This window comes from Ischnura elegans, chromosome 1 (assembly GCF_921293095.1).
Source record: "Ischnura elegans chromosome 1, ioIscEleg1.1, whole genome shotgun sequence".
NCBI classification, from domain to species: Eukaryota; Metazoa; Arthropoda; class Insecta; order Odonata; family Coenagrionidae; genus Ischnura; species Ischnura elegans.
Window position 1 is genome coordinate 63,216,447 of NC_060246.1, and position 12,772 is coordinate 63,229,218.

Genomic DNA, 12,772 nt, shown 5'->3' on the forward strand with positions numbered 1-12,772 from the left:
GGGCATTATAATTCTTTGCGACGATTTACGGAGATTATTAACCATGTTCATAAAAGAGAACATCGTCGACAAAAATTGGGTAGCTTCTGAATACAAAGGTAATTTGCAAACTATCCATCTATAATTCTCGGAGTGAGAGGATATTTTATAGAGGTCTCAATATATGCCCTTCTGGCGTATTAATAGTTCGAAAGCTGGCTCTGGTAAATTTAGAAATCATATAATATAATAGAAGAAAGTATGTTTTTCCTTTATTCATCCGAAAGGACGAGACTCATACTCTGCAAAAATGTTTTTGAACACATGAAACTGGTATGGGCTGCCAATAAACAGCACAAACACTATAATATTTCTTTCAGTTCTACGTCTGCATATTACTCCGATAACTGCATCAAAAGCCGGCTGGCTGGAGGCGTTAGGGTAGTAGCCGTATCATTTACAAGAAAAAAAATTAAGTACGTTAAAATTGATAGATTTGATTGCCCGAGTTAGACCCGGAATTTATCGATGTACATAACTGTTCGGTCGAAAAACTAATTACTATACGTATCCTTTCGGAAAAAATTCCTATTTCTATCTAATTTTATCCTTTCTAGCGGAAATTCAGTGCAGTGCTAAGTAGTCTAACCTTTTATATACCGATAAACGGTGTAAATAATATTTTATATTGCCCAGCATAAACTAGTTCCAATTTCTGAGGTTAGTGATACCGAGTAATGTTGACAAAGCATAGCTAGAGCATGCGTACAAAACTAACGTACATTGAGCTTATAGTGAGGAATAGATGTTATGCTCTCTAGTTCTAATATGCACACTGATCTCCAATTCTCCCCAATGGCTGATAAATACACCCGTGACTCATTGCCTCAAATGCCTGCCTTTCTCTCTACGCAGATCTCCTATTCCCATGGCACCACAATAAGCCCCACCCTCCCCATTCATCTCTTTCCACCCCCCCTCGAATAAAAAAGGGAGCGGGCGGTCAGGACGAAGGAATAACGCGTAGCAATTTCCTAAACAACCCCGCGGTTCCTTCCACACACAAACACGGCCATGAATACGAGGCGGCCTGACTTCCCTCGTTCCCGAAGATCACCACAAGCGTACTCACGCGTTTACATTTTCCATCCGCCTCTTGTCCTTAACTTATACCATCCTTCCCATGCCCTTCTCTACTCTAATACGCAATCTCCTTCGCTATCAGAGGAATGACTTGCCCCTTAAGGACAAATTTACCATTATCCCCGCATCAATTTTACTCCAACCTCACCTTTGCCACTACCAAAGTGCGATAGCCGCCTCGTGGATTATCATCCGTCTTAATTTGAAGTCGAACCAATACCCCTCGAGTTTCAACGAGTATACAAACTATCAACGCTATTGGAGAACCATCCTCTTCCCCTTTGCATTTTTGGTCCTGTACCTCCTTATCATATTCTTGCCATTAGTGCTTAGTGACGGTTGATAGAATTGGATATTTGGGGAGTGGTTCCCTTGTAATCCCCCTCTTTTATCTCCTACGGTGAATGCGATGGTGGTTGGCGTAACATGGTGAAACTCCTTCATGATGCACAAAGGTTAAGAAAACACTTAGCTGTTTCACAAAATATAATATATTGCGACCGGTTTCGATACAGCGTATCATCATCCTACGGTGAGCTTTTCTGGAGACACTGGGGTATACCGCATAACGGAATTTGTTTGAGCGCTGACTTGTTCAAAGGGTTTTCAATCCATTTTTTGCTCGTATAAATGTTTTTTAACCTTCATTCTACGCATTAAATTCTCAAATAAAATTTAGAAACTTGCCAAAGACTGGCTTTTTTTCTTAAGTAAAAATTAAAAATTTATTTTGATGTTATTTCATTATAACAATAGTTATGCAATATTTACTGCTTTTATTTTTGTGGCATTCATTATTGCTATTTGCTAATGACTCAATACTGGTCTTATGCTCTTGGATACCACCCAAAGCTCTCTCTCCTTTGTTATTACCAGTTTGCAAACAAAAATTTGGGAGTAAATTTATTATCATTATATTAATGCAATTGAAAACGCGTTAGAAAACACCGAAAAAATTACTTCGCAGTCAACTCCACAATCATTAATATGCATCAGAATATAATCTCATGGAGGCTCTCGTGGAGCTGCTACTTATCTCACACTTCGCGCCATCAACTATTGATGGTAAAGTATTTAAGGAATCAAAAAAGCGTATCTGTAGAACCCAATTTAAGCGCATCATTCTCTGCGTATTCAGATTTTGTGAATGTCTCAATCTTTAGTTATTCCAATAGTAAAATAAACGCTTGATATTAGGGTGCTTAATAGCATTTATTTCTCATTTTGAGGCCACTTACCAAATACCTAAAACGCTCATACTTGGCAATTATAGAAAATATACCTTGCTCACTTCGTCCTTCTTATGAAGCTATCCATTTAGAAACGAACAGGTGCTCAACTTTTGCGAGGTGCATTCCAATCAACTCACAGAGAAGCTAACTGAAGCACGCCTTCTCTATTCTAGAGGATCTTAGATCGCACAATAGAGGCCGTTTCCAACAAAACTTAGGGCATTATCGGCGGCTATATCGTAATGGGGTAGGTGTAACGGTGTCTCGGTATTAGGAGAATTATCAATATGATAATCATCATGTGATGCAGTGAAGTTAATGAGAAAATCCCAGAAATAAAAATCTATGTTAAAAAGAAACTTCTGGCCCTCTCGGGCTTGCACAAAGGGCGACTTGTGTGATTTCGGTGAACATCGGAGACGCTTCTCTTTGGGCGCTCGGAGTGCAAGGGGGGGAAGAGGGTAGAGGGGGGGGGAATTCTCCCTTGAAGCAGTAAATTAACCCTTTTCCTCCCCGTCATCGGATCATAGGAACTGTTTCGCTTTAACAATCACCCATTTGGTCCGCTTTCATGAGAGCAAATTCCTTCGGTTAATGGTCCATCCCCTCCTAGTCCCACCCTACTCTCCCATCGACTCAGACCGTTCTTTCCCTTCTCGACGACCCAGCAGGCAGAGTCGGCTACGACTAAGATGCTAAAGGAGAATAATATAGAGAGAGGTCATTTTCCGTAATCACCGCGGGGATGGGCCGCTGATACTCGGGGCCAATTTACTCAGGGAGACGGCGACGACCCGAAAGGCCGTGACCGCTAGGTGGGTGCAATCAGCGTAATATGGCCCGTTGCATAAATGCGTCTAAAATGCATTTTGAGCGATCCTCAAGGGCAGGAGCTTAAGAAGTCAGTTCTCGAAACGATTCAGAGGCGGTGATGCTCTCTAAGCTCCTAGGAATGCGGAAGTCAAGAAAACTTGGAATTTTGCGAATGGACAGCGAGTGAATTGATACCCCGAATCTTCCCCTCGTGCTAGAATGTTCTTGCACAAACTGAAGCAGATGCGAGTGCAGGGCAAGTAATGGGAAAGGTGTGAGGGTTAATAAGGCTTCCGATTTGTCGCAAGCTGGGTGGTAACAGGGACACACGAGGACCACTTGCGACGCTGCAGATGACGAGAGTCAAGGAGCATAACTGCGCAAGATTCTCTCATTTGCAAGTAACTCGGCGACATTGCCACCCAACTACCCAGCTACAAATCAAACAGTAAGATCCCACCAGTGGCCTCATAAATTGTCACGAAAATCGTAGAAAATTACAGGCCACACGGAGGTAAGCAGATATCGTAATGTCTGGGATATATGCATATGCGAAATAGTGTAGTGGATTTAATGCCTTGCACATAATTACTATGAATATAATAATGGTCTAAAATAGTACTTACAAAGGATATTCGGTTGAGCAACCAATAATTATCTATTACAAAAGTATAAATGATGGTAGCCAAAAACATAAATCTATTCCAAGTATTTTTTTACTCTTTTCCGTACGACTTTGAACATTCTAAATGCTTTTTCGTACTTAAACACCAAAATTAGAGAAAAATAATTGTATCCTCCGCTTCAGCGTCATTCTATTGGTGGATCCCGAGCGATTACATGGCTATTGGACGGATAAGGCTAAGGCTAATACATGGCTAAGTTAGGGATATTATGAGAACTTTTTAATGTGAACCAGATGTAGAGCAAAAGAGGAGGAGCAACGACTGAAATTTTATGGAACCTTTAAAACAATACCTAGTGCTTAATTACCTTAGACATAGTTTTTAATCCTCACAGATTGTCTTATGCTCCTCCATTAGGTCCTATAACGGCCTTATTATTTTTCATTTCTTTCGAAATTTGTGGAATCATTAAAAGAAAAAAATACTTACATTTACAAGTAGCCATGGCATCGGGCATGGAATTTAGATGCAGTATCATTTCATTGTTTCATCTAATAATCTAAAGTATTATAAATGATGTGATGAATATTTTATTAAAATAATTGAGAAGTAGCCATATGCTGATATTAGAGGACCGGGCTCCATTAATTATCAAATTAAACTGTCATGAAAAAACAATGTCAATTGTATTTCTTTTAATTTTTTAGCAATACAGAGATATTGTAATTTCATATAGAGATAAGGGATTATGGGTTGTGTTTAAAATACGAGTACTACCTTTTATACTCGGCCATTAGAAATAAGAAGTAAATTACGACGTGATAAAATAAAATATTGATTATCGAACAAACAGTGTAAGAGGAACACGCGAACAATGTCGAGTTATGATCCATTTAGATCAACATGAATATCTTCTCAAAAATATGAGATTTTTTTTATCTTAGATGGAATTTTAAGTACTCTACAATGACAAAAAATAAAATGAGCAAAATAAAAAACATGAACCACATTAAAAAATGAAAAACATTTTACTCGACAATGAAGTATTTTCCATTATTTAAAAGAATCTCTACAAATTTTCTTAAATAGTACTCTTTCGTAATATTAAGTACAAGAAACATGGATAAGTCAATCAGGTAATTTTATGGCAATTATTTCGATACAAACTGACAATAATTAATTATTGAAACCACTTAGGGTCTGTGTACTCTTTTATGAATTTTTATGAATATATTTGTCAACCACAATTAGCCAACCTTTTCCTGAGAACCCGTGCGTGCGCGAGACTCAAAGCAGGGAACCGATGCGGGGTACAATGACATTTGAAGTGTTAGGGTCACCATTCGCAAGAAAGGCGAGGGGCTGATCCGTAAATCTACTTCACACCTCCTCCCATCCCCCGATACTCCCTAAACCACCTCCTTCAGCAGCGGCGTGTTACATCCGACAACACACGAGTTTCGCCGAACGGAGCCAAGTAATACACAAAGAGGTCGAGAGCAGATGGGGTGAGGGCTTACAGGGACACACGGGCGTGTGTGTGTGAGACAGAATGCTGGGAAGGGAAGGGTGAGATGGTGGAGAAAACACCTCATTCCCCACCACATACACCACTCCCAACATACCCCTCCCCCTCGTCCGTCCTCTCAAATCCCATTAAAGACATCTCCTTGGTAACGAATTTCGCGTCACGTATCACCACTACCCGCAATTATCCCCCGGGCTATGCGGAGGCATCGGGGCACGAGGGGAGGTCGGGGAGGTGGAGGGGGGAGGAATGGAGAAGAAATGGAACGAGGGGATGGGAGGAGGAAGGGGAGAGAGGGGATCAAAGGTTTAGCCGTCGCCGTGGTGGATACACGGTGGTGCATTCGCGCCCGTCGTCAAACAAATGCCGAACGAATCCGTATCATGATTTTTTTTTCACTCCATCCCTCCCGCCATTCCAAACCCCTCCTCTCTCCCCACTCCCCATTCTCATCCACTCCCTCGACGTCCCCCCACTCCTTTTACATTCCTCTTCACCCCTTACAAAACCTTCCTCTCTCTTTTTCCGCCCACACGTCCCTAACACACACATAAACATATCCACTCAGGGATATATCCTCCTCATTTTTTCCGGCACTTCGCAGATTAGTATAAACGTTCCCCGAAGATGCTTTCATTGGCCTTGTGAGTGAGCTCTTAGCCGTCCGGCTCTTTACAATTCATACTCCGTTTATGTTATTGTTTTTTTCTCTCTCTTTACACAGATTAAAATCGGGGTGGGGATTTTGAGTTTCGAGGCTTATTTCGGACTTAATAGAGAGTGTATGGGATTAGATGAGGAGGCGATGGAGAGAGGCCGTTTTGCGAAGTGCCTTCCCCAAAATCGGGATGCGCTCCTTCCTTTTTCGGGAAAATCCGTTTTAAACGGATATGGAGAATGCTACCTTTTAAGCTCTTTACGTCTCTGGAATTCTCTCAGGGTATTCGCTGAATTATGGAAGTAAATTAGTTAAACAAATAAATTCACCCCGAGTGTTCCTTCGTCACTCGAGAATTTGAATATTTTTTTATCCCATAATCGCTTAATATAATTGAAATGAGGTACATTACAAAAATACAAAAGACAATGTTTGAATCCGTACGATAGATTCCAAGAAAATTCGTGAGCACATTCCACGAAAATCCTTAGCTAATTTTATTTGATATTAGATGTTAGGTCAGTACGATTTGAGACATATATGATCCATACTTACATAAAATAGAATTTAAAGCTAAATGTTTCACTATGACAGTCCAATAAATATACTGCAAAAAATTAATCCCTGAATAATTTAAGTAGGGACTAGGCATGGTGATATCTTTACGGAGTTACCCGCAATGCACAAATTGTGCGAACAATCCACAGAGGAAAAATCATTCGCCTTGACCGGAAATCGAACCGGGATCCACCGATTTCCGGTCGAGATCTCAGGCTGTAGCGCTGTGCACGCGAATTGGACTACTTGTAGCATCAGCAGTCCAAACACCTTGTCCGATATAGTTCTCAAATTTTCAACGGGAAGAATGACGCCTTGGTAGCTTAACTTGGTATTGCACTCAACCGTATCCGTGTTCGAATACCGATCAAGGTGAATGATTTTTTTCTCTGTGGAGTTTTCGCAAAATTAATCGTTGAACTCGGCTAGGATAAGGGTATCGTTTTTCATGCATTTCATGTAGCAGAATGGACCAGAAATTTAGAAGAGAGAAGTTTAGATATTATGAGAAAATATAAAGATAATATCAATTAAAATACATGTACAACCCCTTTTGCAATGTGTGAAACTAAATAAATTGGAATCGCACCAACAAAACCTATATGTAATTGATTTTGCATTTTTATATTTCTTGGTTGTAATAAAATAGCTCCCGTACTGCCATCTGTGAGCACACTGAAATTATTCTGATATAGTTCAGTTTAATCACGTGATGCTACAGACAAAAGATGATTTCCATATCAGAATTCTCCATTACGACCTAACATGCAAAGGATTGATGCCCTAATCATAATGGCGCCTGGAATGATGCAATCATCTATTCTCTACAGAGCTGCGTGAAGCATAATATCTGGAATCGTATATGAAATGTCTTGAAACTTCTACGTTAGCCAAGTCAACTGTAAATTCACTCATTGCTGGTTGGACTTTACTACATTTTCCCGGTCCTCAAGTAAAATGAGTCACTGTAATGCCCCAGGAAAATAATGCATGGATGTCAGTGTAATAATACGTCATGGAAGACTTCATTCAGACATCAAATAGCAATAAAAATTCGAAATATTTGCTATGCTCCCTTTTAATTCGACTCAAGATTTAGAAATTAATTGGACTTCACACTGAACAATCAGTTCTAAAGATTGCAGTTGAGTATTAAATTTCGAAGAGCTTCCGACAATAGGAGTTAACGAGACACTAAAAGCAATTGTCAATGCTACTTAAAAATATGTGACAGATATAATTATCAAATCAAGAAGGAGTAAAACTTAAGATAGCGAATGACTATGGCGCTAATTGATGACTTGAAAGATACGTTTATTTTGAACGGAGTGTTCATGAATTTGAAAAATTGTCTCACACTAGAAGGCAACCGGGCAAAAGAAAAATCTGCGGAAACGGAAGTCTCACCGAAATGGATAAAAGTCAGTAGCCAGAGTGGGGTATATCCTATTTGGAGACGATCCTCGAGCTATTTTCAACAAAATGCTAATTCAGGATTTATTGATATGAGTGGTAAGCAAAAGTGGGAATGGAGCCTTGAAAGAAAAGGATGATTAGCATATTCTTACAATTTAAAAAGCCGAGAAGCAGCGCATTCCATATTTCTTTCGCAGTAACTTCCACAAAGCGCCTCACATGCTGATTTAAAAAACATAGAATACAAAATAATTCCTTTGCTGCAGGTATGGAAATATTATATGATTCCAATTCTGAATAATGTAAGGAAAATTCTGTATGGTACTTGGTCAAGCACATTTTTCCCGTGCACATAGAAAGTCAATTTGCCCTCAATCATTAAATTAAAATTATGGCAAATTAATTATCTTAAGAAATAATATGATTTAATTTAGGGATTTTTTACCGTTTTTTTACCGTTTGATGTTTTTTTTTACCCGTTTTATCACTCTTTATTCCTGAGGCATTAATGCGCCGCTAAGCATTTATCAATTTATTAAGATTCTGATTATTCGAAAGTTAAAAAATTAAAATTGTGAAAGAAGAAGTTTTTGTCGCATTGTAATAAAAACGTTGTGAGATGACCAAAAGTGTTAGTTTAGTCCTTGTAGCGTCGAGTGATAATTGTAAAGCCACAGCCTATGACATTTTCTCATCTTTATTTTTTAAGCAAGCTTTAAATTAACTTATAACAGTAATAGAACTGGTACGACATACGATAATGAATAGCACTTGTAAGTAAATATAACACTTCGTACTTCGTACAAAAAATGATCCGGAGTACGTGGTAAAGAGTACAATTAAACCCTCTACTTATTGCAACGAGAACTGATTTCATTGAGTAAAATATTCTCATGAGAATACGGGATTATAATAAAATGGCACTCAGGTATAATTTAGGCATTATCCAAATGCGTGCGTTTTACTAAAGACTTCCTCTGCTCCGCTGGAGGCTCTCGGTACTAACCGGAATGGAATCACTGAAAATGTAGGTTTTTCAATGCATTATGAAGGTACCGCAACGATGAAGACAGTTTATTCGGGAAACGTTTGAAATTAAGATTTCAAAGACGCCGAAGTACCCTAAGGAAAATTTTCTCCTGTTCTTCGAACATGTTTCCAGAACCATGCGATAATTACAATAATCCATGTCTATTCACTATAACAATTTTTTATCGTCACTATACTCCTACTTATGTAATTATTGTAATTTTTTCATTGCATCAACATTACAAAAGGGGAGTCGTTCACAGTAAAAATTTGATTATATATGTCGTGTTGGCGCTAAAAATTGTCTATTAACTTAATGTAATGGCTGTTTTCACATCATCTATTAGTTACTAAAGGTTTTTTGATTTTGGATACTTTAGACTAACCAACTTTAGAGATCAATAGGATAAGGAAAAATTATTCGTTTCGATTTTTTCCAGCTAGTATCTTTGGACTTTGAGCTACAAGCATAAACTAATGAAGCTTCATAAATATTCTATTTTCATCCCTTACCCAACAGCGATTTCTAAGCTGTGATTACAGAACGATTTTCTCATTAAATAATCTAACTTTTTTTCGAAAAAGCCTCAATTTCGTACACGATAAACTCTGTATAGTGTCACCAAATGCCGTAAAGGACATAGAAGGACCATTGTGGAGCGATGCATGAATAACTTTCCAAGCAAGCGTCGAGAGAAAGGCGAAAATTATAATTCGAGGATGTGTTTCAAGTCGAGATAAAAAGAAACGAGACGGAAATACAGCGTGTGAGGAAAAGGGAAGGAGTAAGGGTGGGAGACAGGAATGCTGTTACACGAAATGAGGAAGGGTTGGGGAAGGAAAAAAAGGTCCGATGTCGGGATGGCGAGGGCGGAGGAAGGAAGGAAGGGAAAGAGCGAGAAGGAAGTAGAAACGGGAGAGACAATACCGTATTTACCGAGAAAAGGATGGACGGGAAGGACATAGTGGGCGGGTTTATTATTGTGAAGATGATAAGGAGGAGATGTTTCGTGGAAGGGATGGGGAGGACGGGGGGGGGGGGGAAACCATTGGGAGGGATGATGTGGGAGACAAAGGGCGGAAAAAAGGGAGTGGTTATGCTGCCTCCCGTAATATATAAGCCTAAGGCTGACGTCCGGGTATCCCATAATATAAAATATTATAATAACAATAATAGGGGCGCATAAAAAAAATGGGTAAAAAGGGCGGAGGAAAGAGCGAGAAGCTGGCTGGCGGGTCGCTCCTCTCCCGCTGCATGATGATGATGATGTTGATGAGTGGGATTTAAGCGTTGCTTTTGGCCAATCTGCTGGCTCTCCATCGGGAGGAGGGAGAGCATGCGAGGCCGAGCAAGACATCACACCACCCGTGGCTGAATAAGCAAGTGGGGGAGGGGGATGTTTGCTTCAGTGTTTTCCAAATGCATGACCGCTTTGGGGTGCTCGGCGTCGCCTGGTCGGGAAACGCCGTAGGACCAATGCTAGTCCAACTTATTGGTTGATATGTAGGCTAATGGAAACTTTTTTTCTCTTAAAAAGTATAATACAAAATATTCCGAGCCCTCGCTCCCTAACATAGCCTCGTAGAAATTTTTCAATCGAATAGAGAAAGTGTTTTTTAAAATCATCCATCTATTCCTGTATAAAATCGTCAAAAGTAATCACAGCTGATATCTATAATTTATATCATAACTTATCGTATGTCTTGAACGTTAGCCTTCTTCACGTTACATCGGAATACTAATCAAACTGAACAAAACATAAAATTACATCAATTAAATTTTTTATAACCTGCCTTCTTTTTTACACTGAAATTTAGTCTTCAAACTGGCCCCCAATGGATTGAAAGATAGTAAACACATAACTTTCTATGACAGCAATATGAGAAGAAACATGATTAGTTAACCTGTATTTATGCGAGGCGAATGCACTGCATTTTAGATATGATTTTGTTCCTTTAATTTGATGATATACTTATCACACATGAAAAATATAACTGAAAGCCTTTTGAAGGACTTATTTTTCTCATTTCCATATATATTTTCTACCTTGGAATTCTCTATTTTTCTTTCCTTAAGTAACAACCCCCCTATGAAAGGTTTCACATCTTATCTATTGAAATTACGTTTGTGGCCCAAAATTTTATCCAGAATTCATCTTAATAAGTCTCATAAACCATGTATCAAGCTTTAATCTAAAAATATAATATAGGAGTATATTATAGATAAGTAATGTAATATTATTAAATTGTAAAATTACCTACAATACGCAATACCTACTTTTAACTCATTGTACCTTTAAAATCTAGTGACTACATGATGAACGCCATTTATTTCTAAATCAAGTGTGAATCATTTCAAATGTTAAGTAAATACAACAAATTTCTCCACAATACTGTTAGCCTTCTTCACGTTACATCGGAATACTAACCAAACAAAACATACAAATACATAAATTCAATTTTTTATAACCTGGCTTTTTTTTTGCACTGAAAACTTTTCAAAATGAAGTACACTCCCCCAGAATTTTGCAAAAACTATAAGAGTTAAGAGAGTACATGAAAAATATGTGCTGGTTCAATATTAAAATAAACCTGAAACTACGGCATGACCTTCTGTGCATGAGTATTAGCGAGGTATGTAATGAATAATTATTACAGTTATATAATTTCTGGGAAAGAGACAAGAAATGCATTTTTATTTCTTTTATTCATTAAGTATTCACCGTTCTCCATTGACTAGAGGATACATTTTATTTTCAACAAAAGGATCCTATTTAGAAATAACTTAAATGAGCCATGAGGGATTAAAGAATTAAAATTATCGAGCCATTTCGGACACTGGAGACATATATTCTGCTGGAGGGAGAGAACAAGCTTTTTCTCTACAAAGAAGAGAGAAAACACATCCGAGCCAGAAACAGTTTTAATTAAATATTCTTAAGCCATTCATTTTTTGCTCCATGTACCTTCCCGAAAGCAGTTTAGACATTAAATCAAAAGTTTCGGAAGGACGCGCGTTGCGAGGAGGACGGAGTTGTGGGCGGCGGCAAGGGAGGAGGAGGGTGTGTGACGGAGAGGTGGGGGGGACCCGGCGTTTACAAAAACAATAAACAAAGGAGACAACGAGAAGGGGAGGAGGAGGAAGGCTCCCGGAGGCGGAGGAGTGGGGGCAAAGGATCCCACGGCGGACCGAGGAGGAGGGGGGGACTTGAGGAAGGGAAGGGAGCAGCGCCGTTTGGAGGCAGCACTGGGGGCTGGCGAGAAGGAAGTCGACCTGATGCTGGGGGCGGAAAAGAGTTGAGGGAGGCGGAGGTGGATTATACGGAGCGGGATTTGTCGGAGGGGAAAGGGGGTTGATGGTGCGTGCGGGACGCAGATTGCAGGGGATACGCACACGAATTTAAAGCCTTGTTCACAGCAACTCAACGTGGCGTAACTATGGAGTTGAAGGCAAGGGAAGAGAGGCTACTGGTTCGCAACATTAAAAGGCATAACTCAACTTTTCATTTCCATTAGTTGATGAAAGATCAAATCTCTAAATACAAAATTAAAAATACCTCGGCAGGAAGCAAGAAACATAGTTATATACATCGGCAGTCGTCTAAACCACTAAAACAAATTCTGGAATCAATTCCTCGGTTGATACGCGGTCTGATCGGTGATTGGGAAAATCGTTCAGATATCATCCTGGGTCATCCGGATAAGTCAAGTTATGCCGAGTTAATGTATTGTGAACGGAGCGCGAGGAAGGACCGCGGTAGAGGGAGGAGGGGATGCTGGAAACGGAAGG

At 39.4% G+C, this 12,772-nt stretch overlaps 1 protein-coding gene across 1 annotated transcript; it reads left to right on the top strand.

Annotated features, from left to right (window-relative positions):
- The first annotated feature begins 9,843 nt into the window (after window positions 1-9,843).
- LOC124153923 (ctenidin-1-like) lies at window positions 9,844-12,339 on the top strand. The gene is made up of 2 exons (XM_046527374.1): window positions 9,844-9,888; window positions 11,983-12,339. Exons 1-2 carry the CDS (start codon window positions 9,844-9,846, stop codon window positions 12,337-12,339), a joined length of 402 nt encoding a protein of 133 aa, XP_046383330.1.
- The last annotated feature ends 433 nt before the right edge of the window (window positions 12,340-12,772 follow it).

Excerpts from the sequence above, each read along its gene's own strand:
- LOC124153923 (XM_046527374.1), top strand. The coding sequence starts at position 9,844 with ATGGCGAGGGCGGAGGAAGGAAGGAAGGGAAAGAGCGAGAAGGAA. Across the intron at positions 9,889-11,982 it reads AGGGAAAGAGCGAGAAGGAA|TTTCGGAAGGACGCGCGTTG; the intron begins GTAGAAACGGGA and ends TTAAATCAAAAG.